The sequence below is a fragment of the Blennius ocellaris genome (genome assembly GCF_963422515.1).
Source record: "Blennius ocellaris genome assembly, chromosome: 18".
Taxonomy (NCBI): domain Eukaryota; kingdom Metazoa; phylum Chordata; class Actinopteri; order Blenniiformes; family Blenniidae; genus Blennius; species Blennius ocellaris.
Window position 1 is genome coordinate 5,253,136 of NC_137667.1, and position 27,681 is coordinate 5,280,816.

The following is a 27,681-nucleotide window of genomic DNA, read 5'->3' on the forward strand; positions in this document are numbered from 1 at the left end:
CGGATATTCTCCTTGGAGGGCGATACATTTCATCATCATAACACTGTTCTTGAAAGAAACCCATCAATGAGTCAGTTGGGATGGGTTAACACACAAGCATGAAGAATAAGTAGAAAGAACCGCAAAAATAGTGGTAATTGTATAAAATCGTGTGATGCGCAACCATATAACTAAACTTTGACGCCTATTATTGATACTACATTTAAAGTGAAAGCCTGTATTGTCAAAGAGACAAATGTTCTTTGTCGGATCAGCCCTTGAAAGTTTGATTTCAAGCATTCAACCAAAATCATTCTAGTTTAAAGTAATTGTATGAGGCCGCAGCTCAGGTTTACTTACGTTTTAAATACTTTGATTGGGTGTTTTTGCCTTGTTTGCTGGTAAAGTGGGCCTTCGTCCATCATCCACACTGCCTTGTCCAGTTGATCCACGCTGGGTGAAGGTTTGGACAGTCTATCATGGGACAAACATAAACAGAATTTAGGGTGAATCCCACTAGCATGTGTGTATGGAGTGTTTTCCCTTCCATCACCTCCCCCTTTCTAAGCTCCGTTTTTGAAAAGCCTTTTTTTGGTGCCACTATACAAGTCTTATTGCCACGGACGCACGGAGGCGCTCGATCGCTACAATTCTCCATCCCGTTCCTGCCTTCGACTAGTGCAATTTGCCAGACGTGCAACTCATCCAAATGCCCCCTCTTGCTCCCCCTTACACCCCCCCCCCCTCTCTCTCTCACTCTCTCTCTCTTGTCCTCCTGTCTTTCGCTGCTTGCCGCTCAGTCAGTCAGTGGCTCCGCTCCGCCTGCGTCCGCCTCCACAGCTCTCCAAAGCCGAGACGCGCCACCGCCGCCGTCAGTGCGGGCATGACACACTGGCAACAGTAGTGTCTTCCGTCAGGCTGCTTTTTTTTTTTTTTTAATTTAATTTGAACAAAGGACGGGACGGGAAATAAGGATAGAAGAGAGTGGAGTGAGTGATTTTCCAGCCCCATTTGCCCGTGCGTCGAGAAGAGTAGATGAGTCAATGGCCGGGGCACAGCCTGGAGTTCATGCGCTGCAGCTCAAGCCAGTGTCCGTGCCAGAGAGCCTCAGAAAGGGCAACAAATTTATGAAATGGGATGATGTAAGTAATGGCCAGACAGGCCAGCAGTGAATTCTTCTCTTCTCCTATCTTTTCTTGTGTTTTTTTCCCAAGTCACTGTTGGAGGATTTCTGCATGGGTGATTTGCATGCGCTTGCCAGTATTACACAATCCATAGGTTCCTCGTGCAACAGTCGCCGGCAGATTTATGGGACTGTCAAGGGAGGACAGAGGGCTCACTGCGTTTGCCTTCCTGCTTTGCGGTTCAGAGAGATATGACGGCGACAGTGCGCACTGACGCGCGCTTTGTTTACATTTTTTGCCCAATTTACAATAATTGTATGCGCACGCGCGCTGATGGGTGCGCGCCGATGCCTGTGTGTGAAACTGCTCCTTAAATTAAGCTCTTGAACTAATCCTTATCATCCTCACCCCTCTCACCAGGAAGTTTCCTTTAAAAAAAACAACAATTAATTACAATAAATTAGTGTGTCAAGGAGCTGTAGTCTAATTAGAATTTTCTTCTTCTTTTTTTTAAGGTGTGCATTATGTCGTTGTCATTCTTGGTAGCATGTCAAGCTGTAGTGAAATGACCTTGATTAAAAGTGTTCACACACTGCACTGAGGAGTAGTCTTTCAGCAGACAGGTATGCCTGCACTACACCTTAAGTAAATCCACACACCCAGAGGGGGGAAAAATATCATATAGAGCCAGTGCACTTCATGTTGAGTTTACATGGCATGACCTTACTGCATTTAACAGTTATTTTCATGTCCAGTACAGTGATTACTGTTGCTTCCTCCACACACAAAGAGGATTTCTCTTTCTAACAGTATAACAGCGTGCATTTGTCTGGTCTTTTCAACATTTATGAATGCTTTTATGATGCAACACTTTCAACCCGAGCACAGTTGTGATCACTCTGGGAAATGACCGCACATAAAGAGACGCTGCAATACAATATGGATAGTACCATTTCATGAGATCATCCTCACAAATACATATCCGGGTCATCTGAGCTCAGGTGAGCCGTGCACCACAGCACAGGTGGCATTGGTGGCTGAGCGATCTCAAAAGTGTGAATGCAGTCAGTGCAGATGGCAGGAGGAGGAAATTATGCACACACGCAAACCTGCCACTCTGTCAATCATCAACCTAAAGTTTCAGGGAACTCGAGTAATTCCCGAAGTAGTAATCACTAATGAGTGCCCATTCCCTCAGCGCTCTCTCTCTCTTTGGTTTGTTGTGAGAAGGGGTGTGATGTGTGTCTGTTTCCCCCCTCACGGCTATGTTTGTGTAATGCAGTTTTTGCATGTGGGCCTATCTCCAGAACCAAATGCCCACCAGGCCTTTTCCTGTGAAAAACACACACCATAGTCACAGATACTGTCTCTGTTTCATTTCCCATGCACTCCTTCCTTCCTCTTCCCACCCTGTATCATTTCATGGAAAGAACCAGAGAGGATTTCTGAGCCAGACAGAGAGGAAGGAAAAAAAAAAAAAGAAGCTACGATAAATTGTCTGTGGGAGAGGATTGAATTAAACCATTTTCTTCTTATCGTTGCTCTGATGTTGAGCTCCACTTTAACCTCTTTCAAGAGGAAAATGTACAAACAGCAGAAAAACTCTGATATGTGTGCGCTTTCATTCATTGCTTTACTCCAGGGGGATGTTGGTTTTTTTTGTTGTTTTTTTTGCATTTCAATGGAAATTGCAAATTTTCTTTTCACTGCTGAAGACATTAAAACTGTAAAGTTTTGTTTACTGTGCACGAGTGGTGTACTGTACTGAATGAACAGGACCCATGAGCTTTGAGAAGAAGAAGAAGTGTCTGAGCTGGTGAGGGAAAGCGCTGTCGACAGCCCACGGTTCTCGGTGGCTGGCTGTTGAAAAAGAATAGAGAAGCAATCAGAAAAACCTCTCGAAATGTTTGCCTCAAACTCCCCCGGACCTGCCCGCCCTGTCTCATGCAGACAGGCACAGACGTCGGGCTGTTTTCTTTCTTCTTTTCTGCTGCCACTTGTGGAGAGCGGGCTGCTTGAGCAACTCGTGAAACCCCATGCTATGGGTTAAAATGTGGCCTGGACTGTGTTATCATTTGTCTGTCAGTTCAAATGGCACATGAGGCGCAGATAAATGCTCTCCGTTGGGAGAGAATGGAGTGCGGGCAGCCATCCAAATCCTCTCGGAAAAGCCACCCTTCGTCTTAACGATCACTGACGGAGACTGGCAAGATGGGAAATTTGCGAGCGATGGCGCAGAGTCTGTGTGCGGATATTTTCTTAAGCTTACACTTGTATTATGCTCCTTTGGTCTGATGCGCGTTGAATAAGACATTACCAGGCTCCACAGGGGAGCTTGAAATCCTTTAAAAGTGGCAGAATATGTCATTAGCATAGAGAACAGAAATGTGCTGAGCCCAAATCTGCGCTCGTCCACTCCCCCTCAGGTGATGGCTAATAGTACAGACTCCTCACTAAAATTGATGGCAGTGTCTCGTGGCTGGGATCGTTTCCTTCAGGCTGTTTGTACTTTCGCAAGTCAGTCACTAATCTCCTCTTAATTCAGCAGAAAGCCAAGACATCGCTGCCTAACGCTGTCGCGCTGATGACAAATGACCAAAATCGTCAAATGGCTGTAAAAAAGACACAAGCAGTGCCCCTTTGGAGGTATTAATCAAAGCAAATCACCCTCAAGTGTAATCCACAGTGCTTTTCTATTTACAGCTCCTCAAGAAAGTCTTTTGCTAAGAGTTCATAATGGCTTAATGCATTTGTGGCAGTGACCATGGAGAGATGAAGCATAAGGAAAGAAGTAGGTGAAAATGACTGCCTTCGTATCATTAGGGTGATCCGTTGTGTTCTCAAGTCATGTTTATTTCTTCCCCTGTGACTTCCCTTCCTCACACACAGCCCATTGTTCATGGCAAGCAAGTGAATCCTTGAATTAGTTTCCTGGAAATATGACCTATTGATTGAGAGGTTGCATATTCAGGATTGTTTTATCATTTCAGAACTTTTTTTTAGAAGATAAGAATGAGATATTAATCTAAACAGGAGAAAAAGGCCTGTACGAATTTTAAGTTGATTGAATATCAGAGACATGAGCAGGATGTAAATACAGAGGCTTCTTTTTTTTTTTTTTTTTTTTTCTTCTTTCCCTGGAGCTCTACATACTGTGTATGCTGCATGCATTCTGTGGTATGGGCTGCATCTTTTGTCATTCAATCAAGCCTGCAAAGATTGTGCAATCATGTGGACAGAGCCAAAACGATTCCTCTTGAGTCTCTAATAGATTTCACGGGAATGGTGGGTTGCCATAGCAAACGTCACTAAAGCCCATGATGCAGCACCTTGCCGTTCCCAACATCAAATGATTCACTCATTTACTTTCCTCTCACATTGTTTTTTTTCTGTTTTTGGTCCAGTTTTTTTTTTTTTCCTTTTTCTATTGATTCATCGATTTTGATACTAGTCCTATCACAGAGCAGCGGTGTCAGGTTTCATCCACCTCGATTGTCTTTTTCAGACACTGAGGGGATTTAAAAACAAAAAACATTTTTATTGCTTATTTACACTTCAACTTAGACTCCCGTGTTTTCTGCTTCTGTATCTCCTCGTTCAGCTCATTACACAAGATTTCTCTCTGCAAGTCGCATGTGTATCACACCCAAACGTGACAACCGTGAAGCAGATGCAGACCATCAGCTCCGTCTCCCCAAAAGCTGTGATAGGGACATCATTAGACGCCTCATGAAGACACTTTGAAGATTTTCTTGCTCCGCGCTGCAAAAGCAGCTTCCGTCTCTCTGATCTCGCTGCCATGGCTGATTGAAGGGGACAATATGCTACTGTTCAGCTCAGCTGCAGCCACTGTGGACGCACAGAAAACGGCGACGGCTCTTGCTTTTTATAGAAGCATCCAATAATATCTGGTGTTGCCATGTATGCCTGAGGGTCAAACTCTGCGCGCGTGTGTGTGAGACTTGGAGCCGTCTGTGCGGAGAAACCGGGGGGGGGGGAAAGCATTTGTCTGCTACGAGAGGAGAGGTGGGAAAAATGGAAACAGCAACTGTGAAACAACCTGCGGTTCAGGATTACAGTCATGACACAGACGCACAAATGCACACTCCGACTCCTTGGTCAGTGGCGGTGATGCCAGGTCATGGTTCAGAAAGAACCCTTCAAGGAAAGCATTGTGTGTTTACAAGCAACACAAATACCCCTTTTAATGTCATTTCAGATTCTGGCATGCAAGTGGTAATAGAATAACTATGCTTTGATCCAGTTAAATGAATACATTGGTGTCGCCAGAGAATATTCTGCCTCATGCACCAAAGTGTGCACGTTTGTAGAGGCTCTTGGCAGGGAAACACACGTGAGCAGACACACACACATTGATGCCAGATGTCTTTTCTTTATTTTACTACAGGATTCTACCACCGTGACCCCAGTGACTCTAACAGTTGACCCCAAAGGTTACTTCCTGTACTGGACTGACCAGAACAAGGTAAGACATCACACCAGCAACTGCTGGCATTTACAGTCTCCAGATTTCATTCCGAAGGATGCTCCGTCAACACTCATCAAGCGCCACTCTTGTTTTACACATCATTGTGCCAAGTTCCATTCAGTGTGATCACAGCTGCAACTGCTGTTTACTCAATGTCTGTGTTGTTGAATACCAAACCAACCCAGTGCTCTGAGACACGTAATACACGCGTAATAGATGGGATTATCTTGAGTGTATGAACTGCACATATGTGATTTCCCAATGCAGTGGACATCCAAAAGTCAATAAAGCTCACTTTAACAATGTTCCCCTCACAAGTAATCATTTGATTTAATGGGTTATTCTTACAGAAGTGAATAAGCTCTATTTTTTAGTGGAAGAATTGTTGTTGTTTGCCTGAAAGGTCTCTGTGTGTGGGAATGATTTACATTGAGGTTTGTTGAAGGTTATTCACTCACTACTTTAATAATAGGAGAGTGTTGTTGTTGTGTTTTTGATTATTTCACTTTGTAACAACCATTATAACGGTGGTAAACAATGGCTGGCTTCGCTCAATGCTGCCTAACCTTCTGTTTTCTTACACATATGCGGTATTTTCGGTGATAAATTTGTTGATAAAAATGTTTGTAATTATGCAAATGTTACAGTATTACCGGGATCAACATATGAATATTCAGATTATTTGATTTTGTGATCCCCTGCCTCTGCTGACAGCACATCCCTGCTGCTTGGTAAAGAACACAGAGTTTAGATTGATTAAATCAGTCAGCGGCATCGCTGATTTCCTTACCACCCAGATGATTACCGAGTGGATGGTGCCAAGGCACCCAACTACTATCTGTTTTGTTATTTGTTGTTGTTAGCGAAAGTCGAAACTGCCTTCGTGTCTCATTTTGTTTGACACGTATCTGAGCGGGTGTCAGCGAAAGATAAAGACTGGACAGGCTGCATCTCCAGGCACAGCAGGGGGGCGGGAAACAGGGCCGACTGTCTATGTTTACACAGGGTATATTATATAATTCTTTCTCATGATGCAGCTCCGACCTTAGGAATGTATTTCTGCTGTATATGAATTGTGTTTCCATGATAGGATAGCAGTCCTTCAGGCTTGGAAAGTTGCTGCATTACAAAGCCTCATTTGTGCACAGATTTCACAGACCGTTGCTTCAAACTATCAAACTTTCTCAGTTACTTCTGCCATTACACAGAGCTCACTGCCATGGCAACACCATGAGAAAAAAACTGGTGACCACACTTGGAAACCTGTCGTAATTGTCACAGTGCATGTATTGAAGAGGGATCACAAGTTTTGTGGGGGAACACGAAGACATTTCTTTTTAAAATCATGTCGTGACGCAAATGAATGCCCTGTTGAGGTGTCCTGCAATCTGTTCATGGAAAGCAAATCAACTCTTAATGACAAAACAACCCTTTTTTATTTGCCAGAGTGTTTTGGAATTCTAGGTTTTCCGTTTTCATCTTGATTGCTGTTATGTGTTTGCATGTAAGAAAGTATGTTATATACTAAAACTCTGCTTGTAAAATATTGTTTCATGAAGCACTGAAGTGCAACAGGAAGCGCTCAATGTCGAGCACAGTGTTGAGGCAAGGCCACCTGCATTCCCAGAGAGCTCAGACACAATGACTGCAGTTATCAAGTGAAATAGAATATGATAGTGTAATAATAAATGCTGTCCGCAGCTACAATACAATTGCTCTGTCAACGAGGTTGATAAAGACCATTATAATGACCAAAGAAACATTCAAGTCAGTTGAATTGGCTCAGAGCCCTTTTTTCATTCTGAGGTCTCAACAGGATTTATAGTGCACTTCAGTGGTTCAAAGTGTACACCGTCAAGTAACAAAGAGACGAGGAAAATATGTTTGATAGCTGATAATAGTGAAACACCTTTGATAGCCTATAGTATATATTTTACTAGAAGGCCAAACACTGTGGACACAAGCCACTGAAGTCAGTCAAACTGAAACTGAAAACACGAAATGTGTCCTTCCGAACATTGACCTGTCTTCAGGAGACCCCTGCGCTCTGTTCTGGCTTCAACCGGTGACAGAGCGGTGCTGCAACGGAGAAAGAAATCTGAACTGCCGCACCTGCAGAGCTCAACGTGACACCTGTGAAAATACTCCACAATGCATTGTGTGTCTGCCTGCTCTCTCGATATGGCCCAGAGTTTCATAATAACCAGGAACAAGATTGTGAAACCTGAAATACTATATGCTATCAGTTCTATCAGCCTTATCAAGCAACTTCCTCTTAGTCCAACCTTGAAAACAGTGCATGATTTGCAGAGGACATCCCAGTTCAGTCTGTTTATCTGTGGGTACAGCTGTTGCGTACAGCGACTTGAAGACTTGAAGGGAACGAGCACATGCCCGTCGCTGCTCTCCTCCTGTGCACCAACAGTCGTCGTAGCCGGACTAATTAATAGCCGGCATTGATTCGATGTGTTTCGAGATACGCTTATCTGGTGGTCATTGCAGAGCCGAGACAGACAGGCTGAGTGAGACTTCACCTCTGATTACACACACACACACACACACACACACACACACACACACACACACACACACACACACACACACACACACACACACACACACACACACACACACACACACACACACACGCGCATCATTTATGAGAGTGCTGCTGTTTGTAGAAGAGAAAGGAACCTATTATATCCCCAGCCTTCTGTAAATTATTACACTGTGTGGGAATTTCTTTTGAGCATTTTCTTCTTAACAACTAGTGAAACGAGACAGATAGGACCACGTTTGATGTTGAGCGTGTGTGTGTGTGTGTGTGTGTGTGTGTGTGTGTGTGTGTGTGTGTGTGTGTGTGCGTGTGAGAGCCTGTTATGTCTCTCAGTGCTGAGAACAGTGCTGCCACACACATAATAATTCAAATATATACAAAACACAGCTCGGGCAAAACTTTATTAGGGCATAAAGTAAGGCGCCTACCATATACCTCGGCGCAGAGAGGCGTGTGTGTGTGGGTGTTTATAAAGATGTCTTATCCGGTGTTCTTCCCAGCGTTTGTTCATAATGGTGTTGCACATCTGTTCAGGAGACCATTTTAAATAAGCGACAATGCTCTGTCCAGTTCTTGTGTGTGTGTGTGTGTGTGTGTGTGTGTGGGTGGGTGGGTGAGAGAGACTGTCTGATGGCCTGTAGAGTAAAAGCATTCCTCGGATTCTTCAGAAGCACAGCAGAACTGTACTGAGTGTGCCCACTAGACTGACTTACACACACACACACACACACACACACACACACACACACACACACACACACACACACACACACACACACACACACACACACACACACACACACACACACACACACACACACACACACACACACACACACACACACACACACACACACACACAGCCAGTGGTGGAAACAGCTTTCTTTATTATATTTCTGCTGTATTATTTTCTGATAATGACTCATTTTTAATTAGCCCCGAGAGGTTGTGTTTAATTTTGGAATAATTTAACCCCCTGTTAATGAAGAAATCTCTTCTTTTCATAATTGCCCATTCATTTATCATCATCTTTTTCTCACTTCATTCAAGTTTGGATTATGGGGAGCTGGAGCCATCCTCTGAACTGCCACGTCAAGATATTACATTTATTTGTTATGCTTTTGGGCTTTCCAACCTTGTTGGCTTTCCGCTCTCCGAAATCTTTTTTTATCAAAACATTACGCGGAAGCTAAACGCCGGTGGGCAAAACTGTCTCCAACACACACGTCTTCTCCGGATGCTATAAAGTGAGTTATTACGGTTTTCTTTGACTTATGCAAATCTAATTTTGACAACACAGGCTCTTTGGGGATCCTGAACCTTCGGGTTGAGATTCACTGCATCAGTGTGTATCGGAGATGAGTCAGACTCAAGTTGTTAGTCTGATGACTTTTTAGACTTTACAAAATCAAAACAGACCCGCAGCTATTTCGCTTTGACTTTGACTTTACTTAATTACTTGTGACTTCACATGGACTTTAGCCTTTTAGTCTGATGATTGCAGCATGCATAATAAAACCGTGAGCAGCAAATCAGCTCTTAACTCCACCGAGCGCAGACAACTGTTTAAATCAATCCATCAGCAGCCGGTCAGAACGTGTGAACTGGAAGACAATGTATCTTTGGCAGACAGCGCACATTGGCAGACAAACGCAATGATGCCTCACTCCTCGACTATGTTAGCAACAATCAAACAATGAAGCTCCAAAATCATACAGGTGATGTTTGTGGGCTTTGTTTGAGAATCAAGGCTGAACAAACAACAGTGAATTTTGACTGTTTGTTTTACTTTCATCTCACATTGGTTAACTCATCGTAATTTGTTTAAATTGACTGAAACTGGCATAGAACCAATGAGCCCTCACTGCAGTAAAGATAAATATTTGTTTGTTTCTTGTTGTCCAGGAGCACAGACAGCGTTACCTTTACTGTTAATCTTAACTGACGTGTTCGGGGGCTAAAATTGGACTTGACATGAGTTTTCACAATCAAGCTTTGGGATTTACTTTTGACTCTGTGTGCTGGGTCTGGTAACTTGGAAAGCAGAGAGGATACGTGACAGATGGACTTTACTGTTGAACCCCACGGTCTATCTTAACCATGCAGTGGACGGTTCTGCTGTCAGAGTTTGATCCAGCAGTGGACTTCAGCCAGGTTTGGAGGTCAATAAGACACGGTTAAGTTTTGACAGCAGTGTCAGATCTATTTAGTTTGTAGCCTTTATCTGCTCATGACTCAAGGCTTCAAGAGTCTGCATGCCTCATCAGGATGACTTTGTTGTCCTCTCAGAAAGTGTTAGCTAAGAATTCTTCTATGGGAGAAATACTATGAAGAATGAGAAGAGTATTACAATGATTTTATTGAATAATAGTAGGACTTGTCTGGAAAATGGAGGAGATTTACAAATAGAAGCTGCTCCGGCTATGAGCTGAAACATCTTGAATTCAAATGAGCCTAATTTGATTTTTCACTTCCTCTTGTGGCTGCTTGCCAAAACACGAGTATGGACAATGCTACACTTGTTGAAAATAGTTGATGCAGTGCGATACAGTTGCACAGTGTTACACCTTCTCTGCTTTTCCTCAGCGGGAAGAAAAAAAAAAGTGCAAGTCTCGTGTGATGCGAGTTGCGTATCCATTTCTGCAGAACTGCTGTATTTTTAAACAGGCCTTTGCTATGTAAACTCCCGTGGTCATAACTCATCCATGTTTGCATGTGTTTAGTACAGAGTCCATTTGGCTGGATTTTTAAGCTCCTCTGTGCTTTCTCCTTCACGTTGAACGACCTACTGTTTTGAAAACACACAAACAAAGTCACTGATGGAAAAATCGATCCTTAGCCAACTGCAAACAGATAATCGTGATGGTTTAAATGACATAAGTAACATTAACAGTAGTAGTAAAACAAGCAAAGCCCAACTCAATGTAAATGACGTTGTCACATTATGTCAACATCACAAAATACATTTTAAGTATCATTAAGGCACATTAAATGTCTTGTAAATATGCTGTAGGTGGGTATTTAAAACGTGCTACTAGATTTTTCAGGCAGACACTTCCAAAAATTGGAACATTGGAACATAAATCTTACTTTGTGCTATTTAACCACTTCAGTAGTCTCAAAGCACTTCATACTATTTACTTTCTCCCACTAATGCACCGACCGCCAACTGTTGCACTGGAAGGTGATCCTCTCGACACTGTGGGCCAAAGACACCCTAAACTGACACCTAATCCAATGCTACATACAAATTAATATGCAGATGTTAGTTTCAGTCTGATACAGATTTTTTTTTTTCCAAGCCTGGCTCAGAGATTCTCCAATAAATGATTGGCCCAGACTGGAATCAATATTTTAACATATTAATATATTGAAAATTGCAACCCCTGGACACAAGATCTCTTCATGTTTCACTGTGTATTTACTTACATCCCATCCACATCACGACATATTTAAACATATGTGATTTTACAGGTTACGGGAGCTGAATTTGAGGAATTCCGACTTCATTCAGCCCTGCACATCCACACTTCATTTGTGAAGCAATCCCGTTGTGTGGAAGACCAAGATAACACATCTTTTTGTGGAGCGAAATGCTAAATAACCTTGCTTATTGAATTTAGAAAAATGGGCATGGCCCCTTGATCCAAACCTGAACACAAGACTGCCTCAAGTTTTGAAAAACTTGCGCCTCATTGACTTTTAAATGGGCTATTACATAGCAATTGTTGACAGATGAGCTAGTCTGCGTTGCTTTTATTTTGAGCTTATAATTATTTGGCTCCATTCGCAATAATTTAGCTTAGCAATGAGGTATAAATAGCCTGCAAAGTCATCACGAGTGTGCCTTTCAGTTACGTGACACGATGAATTATTCTAATGACATAAGCAACTAAGTCACCATTTCCAGCCTCGGCGTTGGCTGACTGCCTACTTTACATATCCTGTATACAGTGCCATGGTAACTAGAGATCCGTCTGACTTACCTTATTTGCATGCAAGTGTAGTATCGCAGGCTTCAATGCACACGCTCAAAATTAAAGACATGCATCATCACACACTTGCACACAGACACACACACTAACATTCCTGCAATGTCCAGCCAAGAACAGGTGTTTCTCGAGCGGGTTAAAAATAATGTTTGCTCCTGTTAGTTGAGCCTGGTTAGTGGGAGGAGCCATGCAGCTCTGAGAAGTGGACTGACTCAGTCAAATTAACAGCATTTTGTTTTAGTTGCCATGCGACCGCACACACCTTGGAAATGTCACGTTCTCTCTGCCCCGCTTGTATTCTGAAGAATGCTGCCGCTTTGAAACTGATCTCATTGTTCCCTTCTATGTGTGTGTGTGTTTATTACTGTGCATTTTTCCTTGGAAGGCTTTGCTTGTAACAAAGGTTAAATATGTTCCCATGGGAGATTTATGTTTCAGCAGGGAGTCAATTTCAGGACATTTACTGGACAAGTACTCAGCATACGGCCCCAAATGATATTCAGAGGTGAAAGACGCTCCATTTAGTTCATAAATCACACCATGCAGTTGGTATGTGAGGGGTGTGCCTCTATGAGACCCCAGAAAAGACCCTAGACCAGCGCCAGAGTTAGGCTGTGTTGGTTTGTTGTTAAATGTAATGCTCATTTGATGCGTACACACACAAACATAAAGCCTTTTCCTCTCCTCTCTGTTCACACATCTGTTTCCCCCAACACAGCAATTTTCTGTGATTACCGAGGCTGCTCCTCCTCCACCTTCGTCAGCACAATACTGGAGTGCGAGACAAGGCATAAATCTGTAGCCAATCCACTGAAAGTGAATTGTGACCTCTGTCAAGTTAAAGCCTGGCACACCGAGGCCCTATTTCATCTGCCCCAGTCGTCAGAGAAAGAGGCCGAGTGAAAAGGGGGAAATAGGACGAAGATGAAGACGACGATAAACATTTTAGTGACATGTTTTAGGATTATATTTCTTTCCAAGAGAGGTTGTACCTGTTCTGATGTAAAGTTGCTCCGGTTACAAATGATATGCTCTGTGCTACACTTACCAACCAAACCGAACATAATAATAATCATTTTCGGGATTTTTGAAACTTAGATGAAGATCTTAAATCTTGCAGTCATGCTAAATTCCCCACAATTACAGAACTTCATAACTTTCAGGCAAAGGCAGGCTACACACTATCCAATCCAATCCATCTTTATTTATAAAGCACTTAAAAATAACCACAGGGAGCCAAAGTGCTTTTTGCGCAAACCAGGTCACCAGTCCATCACAGGGCAAACACATGGAGCATACAACCACACCCGCTCACATTCAGAGGCAATTTAGAACCACCAGTTAACCACAGGCGCATGTCTTTTTGGACTGTGGGAAGAAGCTGGAGTACCTGGAAAAAAATGCACAGACGCAATGCAAGAACATGCAAACAGCAGGAGACATTCTAACCATCGGAACAGCCTTCAGACAATGTGATATGTTGGGTGTTTTTGTCCATATGTAATCAGTTTTTACATAAAAATATTAGATATGAGTTGGCAAAAAAACATTTTCAATCCAAGGGGTTTATAATGAAGCATCCCACTTCATTGATTCCTTTGTGCTGTCGTCACTGAATCACCGATTTGGCCTTTCATTGAAGTTTCCAGTTGATCTTATGTGTGTCTGGCAACCTTGCCCATCATTGTGGTTTCCACACCCAAAACTGTTATTAATATGTCTTCGTATGTTGGCGTTGGATGCCCTTGGGATCGGTAATCAGATTACTGATGGCAAACCCGTGGTGTTTGTGGCAATAACCAGCCAATGACTCATTTTGTAGTCACAGATATTGGTAGTTTGCATTTGTCCTGTTGTTCCTCAGCCTAAAATACAGGCCATTTTCAGTGGTTGTGTTGCATTCAAATTAAATGCAAAGTCACAAGAGGGACTTTATGACCTCTGAAAACCTTTGATATTATTTCACCCATTCATCCACCTTATAAACCACTTTATTTAATTAAGATTGGCAGGGAGGCTGGATATGATCTATGGACCAAAGTAGGATAGACCTTTGACAGACATTCATTCGTGGACTACTTAGTTTTAAAATTGGTGTTGACATTTTCTCTGTTAGTATTACACAGTTTTCAATATAATTCTGTAATGTGTATATTCAAACAGAAAGATAATAACCCTAATATATGAATATATCACCAAAAATACAAATAATATTGTTATTATATGCATTCTAAAGCCACTCACTGTGTCACTCTGGCCCTGCAAATACCGTTATGACACGCACACAGCTTTTATTAGGTCTCCTGAACAACTGCTTGGCTTCGAGCCCAACAAGTGAATGTAAACGGTCAATCTGTGTGCTTAGCAGGGCAGAACTGTCATTGCAGAGGAACAGTGACCGAGAACCTGGCGCTGCAGAGTAAGTAGCTTTTCTGTAGAGCTGAGAATCAAAGGGAGAAAAGGAAATTTGTCAAATGGAGAATAGCACTGCCAAACTGTTTAGGATTAGCAGTTCCTGGGTGACTTCAGACAGCTTTGTTTGTGCTTGGGTTAGTCCTGTTTTTCTCCTTGAATTCTGATTAGGGCCTCTTTTCTGCAGCACTATGCTCGAGTAGCATGCAACACAGCAGAACACTAAAGAGGAGGAGGAGGAGGAGGGACGCTCTTCTATTCATTTCCTCTCCTGAACAACTGTAGTTCGTTGACAAAACTTGGAGGCACCGATCCAGACGGAGGGCGTCTTTTGTTTTTGGCTGTTTGAGAACCTTTTGGCTGATTGAAGGTTCCCCGGGTGCCAGAAGTATTCAGTGTGAATCTCGGTGCTTCAGCAGAGCTTGCCAGGGTAAGAGAAGCAGAGGTTCCTCAGCACTGCCAGCAGCACTCACTGGCCTGCTCAGAAGAGGAGCTAAAACCCTGGATTTAGGTGATAAGCTTAACCAGTAAACACCTGAAACTAGCGATGCAGCAGAAGCCGAAGGGTAACATTTGTGACTGTCAGTATAAGAAGTTAGTGAAGTAATAGCTAAGTAAATAACAAGGACACCTTAAAATGAGTAAATATTGTGTGCAATAAATAAATAACCCCCATGTGGCAAATAATTATCTTGTTTTGGAACCAATGATTCATTTTGATGTCACTTTTCATTAGAGTTTATCGTAAAATAAGACTGTATTTAATTTTGCTCACCCTCTATAATTCCTCTTCCCGGCCAGTGACTAATGTCTCTCAGTAAAACGTTTACCTTGGGTAGCCAAATTAATGTTTAAAGGATAACACGATCATCATTTTATCTCCCATTCCTGTCATAGACCTCAATGGAGGGTCAGCTTGTCAAACGCAATAGAATGGGTTCTCACTATTTTGAACATACTCTATATATGCTTGGTTGCAGGGAGCAGGAGCTGGTTATGAGCAGGGTACACATTACCCAATAATATTATACAATGCTCCAAAACCTTGCATAGCCCTGTGGATTAATTTTTGTTACATTATAGGCAGATGTTCGCTCATTTGTGGAGTCTGAATTTTAATCTGAAGCCTACATTAATCACCAATGAAAATGATCTACGGTCACAGAATAGATGATGTTGTTGGAGTGTGTGATTGGTTACGGTAAGGTGGCAGTTAGGGTCTCATCAAAGGTCTTCTGTCTGACTGAATCATTAGAATGTGGTAGCGGAGTGAAGAGGATGACTGGGTTTCTCATCATCTCAAGGGTACAGGTATTTATTACATTTAAGCTGCCCTAATTCAACACCACTCATTCTGAACTGATCTCCATTGTGCCGACTCTTTTCATCTGGCACAGTTCACACAAACCAAAGGTTGTTGTTGCCTGCTCAATATTTGTACGATAATGGCATAGCAGCCAGACAGGAGTAAAAGATGGAGTGGAGGAGGGATGAGACGAAGAAAGGTAGACGACTGGAATAATTGCGCCGCCTTTCTCTTTAGCCGTCTTCATCTGCTCTCTTGAACACTGTCAGGAAAGCCTGTCTTATTTCAAGCGTTGAAAAAAACAATTCCAGGGATACCTTTCCGGTGCCAAAGAGAGGGCCTAATGAAAGTTTGATGTGGAGCACTGAGATGTATGGTTAACCGTGATGCCAGTAAATTGACTTTATCTCTGCTAAATAGACTGCGGTCAGCTAAAAGTTCTGCTTCAATTCCTCTCTTTTCTCTGTTTTGGTTCAGCTCTGGCTCTGTATTTCTGTCTGGTTTACTCTTTCTCTCTCGATGATTTCTGTCATTTCTTGTTTGTTGACGCTGATTGTTATTAATAATATGTAACAGCATGAAGGAAAATCATTCACCGATTGCAAGGCCAGATGGCTTTTTTAGATACCTTGATTCGTACAAAGAATTAAACACACACACACACATATATATATATATATATATATATAAAGCATGCCGATTGTATTACATCATAGGCAATGAAAACGATGGGTGAAGCGTGAACCTTAAACATGACCCTGTGACATGTAGCATTCGGAGTTTGGCACTGAAGCTCATAGCCTCCGAGGCAGCAGCTTTGGCTGGACTTCAGAATTGTCTCGGCCAGTATTTGAATGGATTTAAATGTGTAACGGTGGCCAGGCGTCTGTTGTAACTGCCAGACATTTGCATGCCTGAGACCAAACAGAGCTGTTTGTCAAACTCTGCATCACAACACGGCTCAATCAGTCAGTGTCAGCTTGTTAAATCTCCGCGCTTTCATCCACCTGTGATTTGGCAGTGCCATCTTTGTCCAACGAGGGATATTAAAAAAACAAAAAAACAAAAAAAAGGTTCATGGCGTCAGGCTTTCCACTGTTGCATTTGAATTGATGCGTGTAATTTGCTGTTTCACATTCAAGTTGTAGAAAATGAAGTTTTCTTTTTAAATGGTGGTGCATTTTAAAGGCTTTGTGAGTATTTTGAAATGCTTGGTTTACGAAGCAGCTGAGCTGTCTGGAAATAATGACCTCACAGATATTCTTTTGTCATGGTGCACTGCGTAACTTCCAAGCTTTCATATGTGGTCACTCTGTGTTGGAGCTGAGCAGCTCAAAAGCCAGTACAGCAGTTTTAGAATAACAATCATTTTGGCCCGAGCAGAGCTGGGCAAGACCGTATTGAAATGCAAGGAAATATTATTTTGCTTTTATCTACTGCACAAACTGCTGAATTTTTGAAGGTCTACAGTTGCGATCCAAAGGAAAGAAATGCTTGAAGAAGTAGGGGGCGGACTTCATCCCGTGGGTCCTGAACATGGACTCTTCAGAACCCACGAAGACTGGCTGGAGACACGCTGCTGAAAAACACGTGGTCACAGTGTCACCTGCTTCCCGTCACGGAGATCAATCTCTGACACAACGTGTACAGAGGTCAAGGCTCAGACGGTGGATCCAAATCCTCAAGAAATGGGCTCAGCAGACCAAGATAAGGATCAAGTCGAGGTCGAAGTTTACTACAAGCTGAAACTATATTACTACAATATCAAAAATGTAATCTTACTTTTTTTTTAATTTTTAATTTCTGCTCCTTTAATTTTTTTCATCCTCAGTCTATACATCCAAAGAGACTTTGATTTTCTCAAAGTGAAAACGATGAGACAGTGGCAATGACTTGGGGTAGCTTTTTTTGATTAGTTGTAGCAGTTGGTGAAATATTCTGTAAATGAAGTAAAATTCCGCCGATTCCCTCTGAACAGATCAGCATGTTGAAGGCTGCCCGTGAAATAAGATGAATGTTGATGTCTCACTGGAGCTGATGCCTCGTGGAGAGAATAAAGCTGCTTCACGTCCAGGTCGGGCTGGAGGTCACTTTCCACATTCAGTAGTGTTTGGATCACAATCTGCTGTTCCGGAAACTTTCATGTGAAGTAACCGTGAAATAATGAATACAAATATGATCAAATAGAGGATAATATTTGTCTGACCATTGTTGCAATTTCACCCTTAACAAAATCCAATCTCTCTCAACATGTGCTCATGTTACACTTATGCAATTCAAGGTATTGTATAGAATTCACTTCTCTTTAGACACGCCTGTCACAAATCTAACCTGCCGTTACTGATGGCTGCGATAAATGTCAGACGTCTCCCTGCAACCTAAGCCATATGTTCTACTCATGTCGAATTTCAATTTGGGAGAAGTACTTCGGCATTATTTCCAAAGTGCTTTCGGTTACTGTAAATGCTTCTCCTCATGTTGCCATATTTGGTTGCCCAGAAGATCACAACAGAGTGAGTTATAACCAATTGGGTGCTATCGCTTTCCCTTCGCTATTGGCAAGACGGCACATTCTCCTTCACAGGAACTCCACAGAGTCCTTCCAGTGCTCGGTGGCTCAGGGATGTTATGTCTTTGTTCGGAAAAGAAAACATTAGACATTCATTGAGAGCAGATTCATCCAAGGTTTACGCTGAAAAGCAGCCCTTCTCGGTATATTTCACATGACAACTGTTCTTTTCTTATAATGGATCAACGACCTCCTTCATTGACTTACATTTTTTTTTCCATCCATCCATTCAGCCATAGTCTTTTCTTTCTATGAATATAATTCTTTATGTAGGTTTGTCCACCTTTTATTTAAAGGTTTAAAAGAAATAAAGTTAAGTATGGCTCTCTTTGATATTGTTTTATTTTTATTTAATATGCACAGAACATTAACTAGGACATTTTATCTGTTTTTTTTTTTTTTTTCAAATTTTCTATGGTTGAAATGTTAATTTTCTGTCCTTGATGTGCCACATTTTCAATGAAAATATGAATCGAGGCCCGAATTCCAATGACGACTGGCAGCATGCACGTCTCTTGTTCTCCAAGGTGTTGCACTCAGTTCTATGTTTATTCACGAAGGTTCGGACAGTTGAGAGCTCAGTTGCAGAAGCCCGCTGATCCCTGGAACCGGAGGGGCTCGGAGGAGTCGGTTCAAAGGAGACACATAAAGAATATGCTCACTGCTTTAACCTCCTGCTAGGAAGATAATAACAATGATCAAATCAGTGAGTCCACGCAACAGGCCGCACAATATGCTCCACTTCTGAATCTCTCAGTGGGCTATGCAGCCGGGGGCAGAGGACACAGCATCACAGCTCTGTAGATGTGGCGTTATTGATCCGTGCTTGGTGGGACTGCAGGTTGAGGCTTTCGTTCATATTTAGTTCATTCATATCTCCCAAACCTCGCAGTTCTGAATAGTTGGGTCGTACTTCGGGGCCTGGGTTTTGTATGCCACCATGTTGATGATTGGAAATAATAATGAAATTAAAAAAGGCATGGATAAATGAGACTCTATGATCGTTGTTTTATCTCCTCGTTACCTCAATTATTATCTGCGGTGAAATAAACGGACTTGCTGATCAAAGCAGCAGTATGGCAGCTGAATCTGTAATCGACTTTTCTCATATCTCAAATGAACTTCACTGTAAGTGATTCTGCTGTGCTTACTAGAGCGTTTCTTAATGGGATTACGCCTGGACATCGACTGTCATGGCCGCCAGTCAATACCGTGCGAGGGCTGCTGTGATGTTTATGTTCCATTGTATGCTCCCAGGTCAGAACGTCGGGCAGATCTCTTATAACAGTTCGTTACTTACTCTGGTCAGTCATAAGGGATGTATTACATGTCCCATTGATTTGCTCTAATCGTTCTTATTATGCTGAATCAATGACTGTAAAAGAAGTTAGAGCTCAGGCCTTCAAGCACTGACGCTTCCAGCCAAATGACATTTGAAATTGGTGAGGCCTTTATGAGTCAACTGGTACACAGAGACATGCTGACTCTCTCTTTTTTTTTTTCCCCCTTCCGCTCCCTACCCTTCACTTCAAATGCTAACCCAGCCCAGTTGCCATGACAATCCAATCCATGCAGCTTGTTTTTTTGATACTGCAAACTACTCAAAACCCCCCCGTTGCTGTGATTTGACTGCCATCGCTGTTCCAAGCCAGGTGGCTGCTTTCCTCAGGGAGCCCTTTCAAATAAAGGCATTCAGCCAATAGACTTTGAAGTCCCACTGTAGACGAGCTCTCAATAAGAGAACGCTTCCTTCCCGGTTCGTCGCGGGCTTTGACGGCGGATCCTAAATGGAGCCTCGTGTTGCTCATGGGTTTGTTGTGGTGTGAACGTTTCATCGCTTCCTGGTGAAACAAATGCACATACAATTTCTCCCTTTTTCATTGATATCATTCGATCCAAATCTAGAAAGAGCAAGGATGGGTCTTATTTTTCCATTAGCAGATTGGCTTTAGTTTTTGGTCTTTGACTAGACATTGTGGGGGTCACAAGTTTACACAACAATGAAACTCCCACATTCTCTTTCTCTTCTCTTCTCCACTCTTTCATCTGCTCTGTCACTGAGACCAGAGAGTTGAGAAATTAAATTAAAGAAGGATTAAAGTCAGAACTGCACACTTTTTTAAAGTATCTTTATCAGGTATGTAGATTGTTGTGGGGTTGTCAAAAGGGAAAATTTGCTTTGTTTCCAAAGTTATTAGTAGAATCCTCATTTTTACTGTACAATGGTTCAGTCAAAGAAAACATCCAATGAAATGACATAAAATCATTAAAAAGCAGGTCAGTGGGATACAGCATGATGGAAAAGGGCATACATAGGCTGCAAAAACAGATATTCTATTAATAGCTCAATTTCCTGTAAATTCCTGTAAATTGCCTGTAAATTGTACAAAAAACAAGTTTTGCACTGAAAGTTTGTTCAAATTCACTGCTTATGTCTATTTTTCCAGGATCTACAAAAGCTTAATTATGGGAGGTGCTTTTTTATGATGATATATATTGATATTGGCTATCGTATTGACCAGATTGTTCATATCGGTGCATTTCTAACAGAGGTGCACATAAGACTCACTCGTCGCTTATCTTATACAGATATAAGATACATCTTAGGTTTGAATATATCCCAAACTAAGAAGAAGAAGTCAGAGTGATTCACTAAAGGCACTTTTTTTTGTGGTATTACTGGTATTTTCATAAATTTGTTATCAGTGCGAGAACTGAAATCTTAAAGTTCCCCTCCAGACATGCTTTAAGATGTACATAAAACACTTTCTTTTAAATATTAATTTTTGCGAGATCACTTCAGTTATTTTGTGCCAAGCAGAAGTAATATTTATTCCTTCTCACTTTTTAAAACTCTGGAGTTTTAGAATATCTCCATCGAGGTTTGAGTATTCACATTACACTAGTGGAGGACTGACTGTGTTTACGATGTCACAATTCATGCCTGAAGGTGAGCCTTTTCAAACCTGGTCTTCAATGAGTGCCGATACGATCGCTCTCTTCAGCAGGAGATGGTTGAAAGCAGACCTCTAGTTTTAAAATCTGCATCATTCCGCTCAGTGAAGCTGAAGCATTCACTGAGGAAAACACATCTCTTTTAAGTGGAAGTGGATTTCTAAAACGCTGTGTGTGTTTTCAAAACTCTCTGCATTTCATCATTCTGCTTTTTACCCAAACACACAAAAAAACCTCTACATTTCAACCACCGTTGTGGAATAAAGTAGCCACTTTTAGAGTTGCTGGAAAAACAGTCAGTTCACGAGTTGCTTAGTAACTGTTGTGTTACCTTCAATTGTGCCTCTCAATTAAACGTGTCTTAATTATATGCACAAAGTGTTGTTTTTGTGTTGATGTTACACATGCAGCACCGTGTGGGTCAGCCTGACGACTGATTTATTTGTTAGTTGACATTTCATTCTTTGAAAGAAGACTTGATGTCATGCATAAAATGACCTACAGTGGTGTCGTCCAGGGTTATTTTTTCTTATTTTTCAGTCAGCATTGCGTACTACCACTTCCGAATCCCTCCTGATGTCCAACTCAGCAGTATCTACAAGCCAGATTGTCCATTTTCCTCGAGGATGATAAAGCCATGACCCATTCTACTCTGCCTCTAATTGGCTAGTACTACAATCACTGATTTGATTGGGTCGTATCTATGTTTACTTTGCAACAATTTGGGGACAAATAAACTATACTTGAACTTGAACTTGAACATGGGCAGAGTAGGGCAGGTCATGACATGTAAAATATTGTTAACCAATAAGTTATACCGATATTATGTATGTGACATTGAGCAAATACTGTGGATGGATTTTTGATAAGTAAAGAACCTTTTTCACTTTATCACTTGGGCTGTCATAGTCAAGTATGATGAGGCGCCAATAAGGTTCGCTTACTTTAATAAACAAGATTTTGGGGAAATAGTAAGTGTCGCCATAGTTCCCAATTCAAGGTTACAATTACATGTTACAACGTGTAACTGGTGCATTGCGTCCAAAAGTGGTGTTATTTTATTATTAACACTGATTTGTGAATTGCAGAATCAACAGAATTATGAGTTTCCAATTCATTAGAGCTGAAGGAGACTTCAAATACTTCTTTTGCTTCCCCCGTCCAACAGAGAAACTCATAAAGCTTCAGTGTCTCAGGTTAGAGTACAGATCAACATGATGAGCCGCTTAAGCTCTCATTTTATTCTTACTGCATTTCTCACAGCTGTGGAGCAAGCTCCATTTCATAACACTGCACATAAGCACTTTGTATTAATTTATTAACCCCGTTAATATATAAAGAGGTGCAATTTGTTCTAAGCTTGCCTCTCCCTTTTATCTGTCTTCCTGTCTTGACTAATGTTTGCAGCTACCCCACCACCACCACCATATTCACTGAAAGCCTTCAGTAAATTTTATTTAACTGGAGGAATCAGGACAGTGGATGGCTTCCACTTAAGTCCCATTTGTTAATAAAGCAATTATAGGCTTTTTTGCTTTCAAACAATTTCCAGTCTTTCCTGCAGATAATGAGTAACTGGAAGGGGAGGTTTCTCACTCCATTTCGAGGATACAGATGTAAAGTGTCACCAAAGGGATTCTGGAGATAATAACAGAGAGCAAAGATTATGTTTTTTTCAACAGTTTGTGTTAATCATTTACAAGCATGTTCTGTTTCTTTGAGAAGTCTCGATTCCTTTTCTGTACGTCTCCAGCTTCTCAGATTAGACTTGTATGTATTGTATATTAAATATATGGTATTTGTAATAATGACATTAGATTCTGATCTTTGAGAAAGACATACCGGTAATACCCTCCAGCTCTGAGTTTCTTTTTTTTTGTTCTGCCATATTGCATAATTTCATTATAAACTCAAATCCTTTTTTCTGTTGCTTCTTGTTTCCAAATATGTTTGTTGGATATTGTGTCATCAACACATCAAAGAACTCACTTTGGTTTTACTTTTCCAATATGAAAATATTGTAAAAGTAGATATAGACATATGTCTAAGCTCAAAAGAAATGAAAAATAGAAAAATCTTTCAAAATCAATATAAAGCCGTGACCGACTACTATTGAATCAGTAAATCCATTTTATTCGTAAAGTTCAACATATAAATAATACTGCAGATACGACCTGTCATCTTTGTTGATCTTGCCTGGATTTCAAAGGTTTGAAAGGTAATTGTCCTATTGCCCCACGTTTTCGTGTGCACCCACTCTTTTTCTCACTCTTCAATTTCTGCTCCAGCAGCTAAGTGTGCCACAAATGTGGGTCAGTTGCCTTTTCTTCCTCACAAGTCAATTCAATTTGGTGCAGAGACATGAAGGTATCACATTTAAACAGCTTGGAGGTGCTCTGGGGCAAGACGAGGATCGCAGGAGTCAGGAGCCATTCTTGAAATGCCAGCTCTTGTGTGAGAGCCTCAATCCAGAGAGGTCATGGGGAGATGAACAACACCTGGCCCACGAGAAAGGAGGAAAGAGGCACACAGAGAAGTCTTGTTTTCAGCAGAACAGCAGCAGACAGGGTGAGGTCTTTCAGGCATATTTTCTCCCCTGTCCTCCTCCTGCTTCTCGGCTCATGATCATTGCCTTTGCATCTGTGGCTTGCCTCTATTATTTGTATCAAACTGCATTAGGACCTTCTGACCAACACACATAATTGCCTGTGGTTTGGGAGGAGGATAAAAAGGCACTTGGCTTCTAAAGAGCGGCGGGTTGAAAATAGAGCCTGACCAGCGTGTCTGCATGGCTGATAGCGTGGACTAATTTGCTGGCTGATTAATATGTTTTGTTCATTAAGGAGTACTGTTATTACTCTTGTCACACAGTTCGACTGAAGACAGTTTTATTGAGTGAATGGACCTTAGGGATGAAAGATGAAATTAGCCAGTGTTCTTAAGGTCATCTCACTAATACAGAAGCAGATGCAATAAAAAAGTGTGTAAAGATACTGGCACTAAGCCTATTTAATGAGAACTAATTCTTGAGGTTGTAATGGCAACGAAAAGACAGTAAAATACTGTGAATGCTTTTATTTGTCTGCATAAAAATAGTTTAGTGTCAGCTCCATGCAGCATCATGTTATTGTGTCTACTGCTCAGAGTATCCTACGGGCTGGATTTGAGTTTATTGGTTACAGAGTATACCGTAATTTTCTGGACTGCAAGCCAATTTGAACCCTGCTGCTTAAACAATGACTGGCTAATTTATGGATTTTTACAGGTTGACGAGCTTCATGCTGCTGATACATGGGTTATGCGTTCAGGTGCATCATGTAACGCCAAACGTTCTTTTTTTTTTCTTTATATATTTAGTGGGTACGGTTTATATTCAGCTGCTCTCAATAGTCCGGAAATTACGGTAAGAGGTTAACTATCAAGAATTTGCAGTACCGTACATATCTGTTCATAATATATTTGAATGAAAATACACAAGACTGTTTCAGGTTGTGGTCGCAGCAATGAAGGGAGCCATTATAAAATATTTGGCTCTGAACATTGAATGATACTGATATTAGTCATCCATCCATCCATCCATGCATCCATACATACGCTCTGAGTACATGACAACAGATCGAAGCCCGTATTTAAACCAGGTCTTAATGTTTCCAGACGACAACGTGAACCACAGGCGCATCATACCAAATCACATTTCACCAATCTAAACACTTGGAACTAATGGAATTCCTATCAGCCTCACTTATATTTGCATCACAACATACCAACCTGAGGCTTTTTATACAGAATACATGACAGGCTTCTAACAGATGTAGTGAAACGCAGGCAGTATTTGTAATGATGTTGGAAACAATTACATGCCAGTATCCTGGCAAGTGACTGTGTTTATCTGTAATTGCTCCGTTCAAATGGCTTGAATTGAAGAAGAAAAAAAAGAAATGTGCAGACAGAAAGAAAGGACAACCCAGGAGTGTTTCAGGAAGGAGTGACACTGAGAGAGAAAGAGAGAAATGCATTTTACTTAGCAGTCCACTTTGTCCTGACTTCAAAGAGCCTGTGGTTTCTAACTCAGGAGGTGTCTAAATGAGCTGATGTGAAAGATGAGAGCCAGAATTGCACTGCCTGTGCCACTGGCGGTGATTCTCAAAGGACTTTATTGGAGAGCTCCAGTGCCAGCACACACAGGCACTCTGATCACTGTCCGCATGTCGACAGAAAATCAGAAACGTGATGTGATTGAACATTTGCTCTAGCTCCTGTCCGAATAAAAATGTTCAAAAATGTCATCTGCGTGAGTGATGAACACTGTGAGTCTTCAAGCAGGAGAAGAATATGAGGATTTCTCATGTAGAATAGCATGAACAAGATGAAGACACTGCTTGTTGTGGACATACAAGTATAACCTCAGTTATTGAAAATTTGGTCTTCCATTTTGAAAGTGTATAAACACCAAATGCAATAAATCCTGAATCCATATTTTCAACTTGTGAACATAAACAACATATTGGTTGCCCATACTGAAATGCTTTAGTAGTTCAACCAAAGAAAATTGGACTTAACTAAAGACTTTGATAAAAAGTTGGATTTCAGGAAATCTGACATATGGAAGTAATGCTATGAATAAAAAAAGGCAATGAATTCCATTTAGTTTTAATGCAGGTACTTCTTATGTTTCAGACAGCACACCTGTTCCTGTCTTCCTGGCTAAACCAAACTTGTTTTAAAGGAAAAAGTGATTCTCACACAGGCAAGATGCAAACGATGATTTTTAGTTAACTTTCTCTGAATGGGCGTAAAGGAAACTCGCAGAAATGGACACAAATATGTTTGGACTAGGTGTGAGTCACACAGACATTTTGTGCCGGAACTACTGAAGCGTACATGAACAAAGCATAATGCGATTTATTTGGTTTCAAAAAATGTTATGTTGTTTATTCTTGTTTTAAATGCATTTGAAAATGCAATGGGATGCAACAATGATTGTGGTTGGAAGTATTTACTCAGATGACTCCCAGAGTCTTTTATATGAGAATTATATTATAATGGATTTTCTTCATTTAATCTTTCTTAAGCTTTTCAATATATTCTGAATCGCATCTGTTGCTGTTCTTCCCACAGTTTTGACTGGTAAAAGACTCCAATATATAACTTCTTCCACCAACAGGTCCAACTCCAAATGTGGAAACAATGTCATGCATAGCAAATACTCTCATTTGCATGTAATGTTTCTATGAGTTGATCACCCGACAAATTGCACACAAACTAAAAGCACAAGCTGTTTTTATGAGCATCTCAGTATGCTTTATGCAGGGTCTTAGTATCTTAATGAATATGCTTGCTTCTTATCGTTTAGTCATCTGAACTAATCCTTTCCCAGGATTTTACGCATGTATTTATGCTTTCCTGCATGTGTCACCTACTCGGAGACATTGAAAGGGATGTGAGATGTTCCACTACAGTCGATAAGAGCCATCCACAGCATCCTGTGCATGCTTTCTGTTTGGCATCTCAAGGATGCCAAACAGAAAGAGAAGTATTGAATAGTGTGGAGGAGGATGGCTGAGGGAAGATGGAGGAGAGTGTGGGTGTGGGTGTCTTTGCATGTGCATTTTGAGGGGGGGGGGGGGGGTCAGACAAGACAAGATGTGAACCGTCACCCAAAGACACGAGAACTCCTGGTAAAATGTGATCAGACAGGAGGAATGCAAGGGGGGGGGGGTGAAAAAGAGAGTCATGTCCAAGACGGCAGAGGTAGGGACTGACAAGAGAAGATGGGCCAAGTTATGGGAGGAGAGAGAAGGATGGGGGGGGGGGTTAGCAAAAATCCAAGTATAACAAAGACCTCGCAGCAGAGAACAACAGGGGATGATGGACAGATGAGCGAATCGGCTTTGCTTCCTTTGTCATTCCCGCTCCTGTCCTGCTATCTGTCAGAGAGGAGCGCGCTCCCTCCAGTATCCTTCACTACACTCCATCCGTCACCGTGTGTGTGTGCGAGTGTGTGTCCAAGATCTGATTGGTCGAGCAACCTCCAAATAGAATTGGTGACGGGCGTGAGCTGAGGAGCCGGTCACATCACGGCACTCAGTCACCGAGCGTTTGTGACGAGTCAAGACTGCAGATGCAGCAGATTGATGATGGAGAACTTGGCGTGTGTGTGTGTGTGTGCACGGATGTGTGTCTGTGCGTGCGTTTTTGAGACTATACAGCTGTGAATGCTTTACCTGATTTGCAAGGGCACAAATGCGTGTGCTGACGTATGGAACAAAGCCTCTTGCATCCTTTATGTCAATGCCGG

The 27,681-nt window shown here is 41.6% G+C and overlaps 1 protein-coding gene across 1 annotated transcript in view; it reads left to right on the plus strand.

Moving 5' to 3' along the window:
- Positions 1-1,022: 1,022 nt before the first annotated feature.
- plcb1l (phospholipase C beta 1-like) overlaps positions 1,023-27,681 on the plus strand; it is a gene marked incomplete at its 5' end in the record, with an annotated part of 110,584 nt that continues 83,925 nt past the window's right edge. Inside the window, 2 exons of the mRNA XM_080514485.1 lie at positions 1,023-1,121; positions 5,512-5,589. Coding sequence (XP_080370611.1) covers positions 1,023-1,121; positions 5,512-5,589 — 177 coding nt within the window. The remainder of the gene's footprint in view (positions 1,122-5,511; positions 5,590-27,681) is intronic.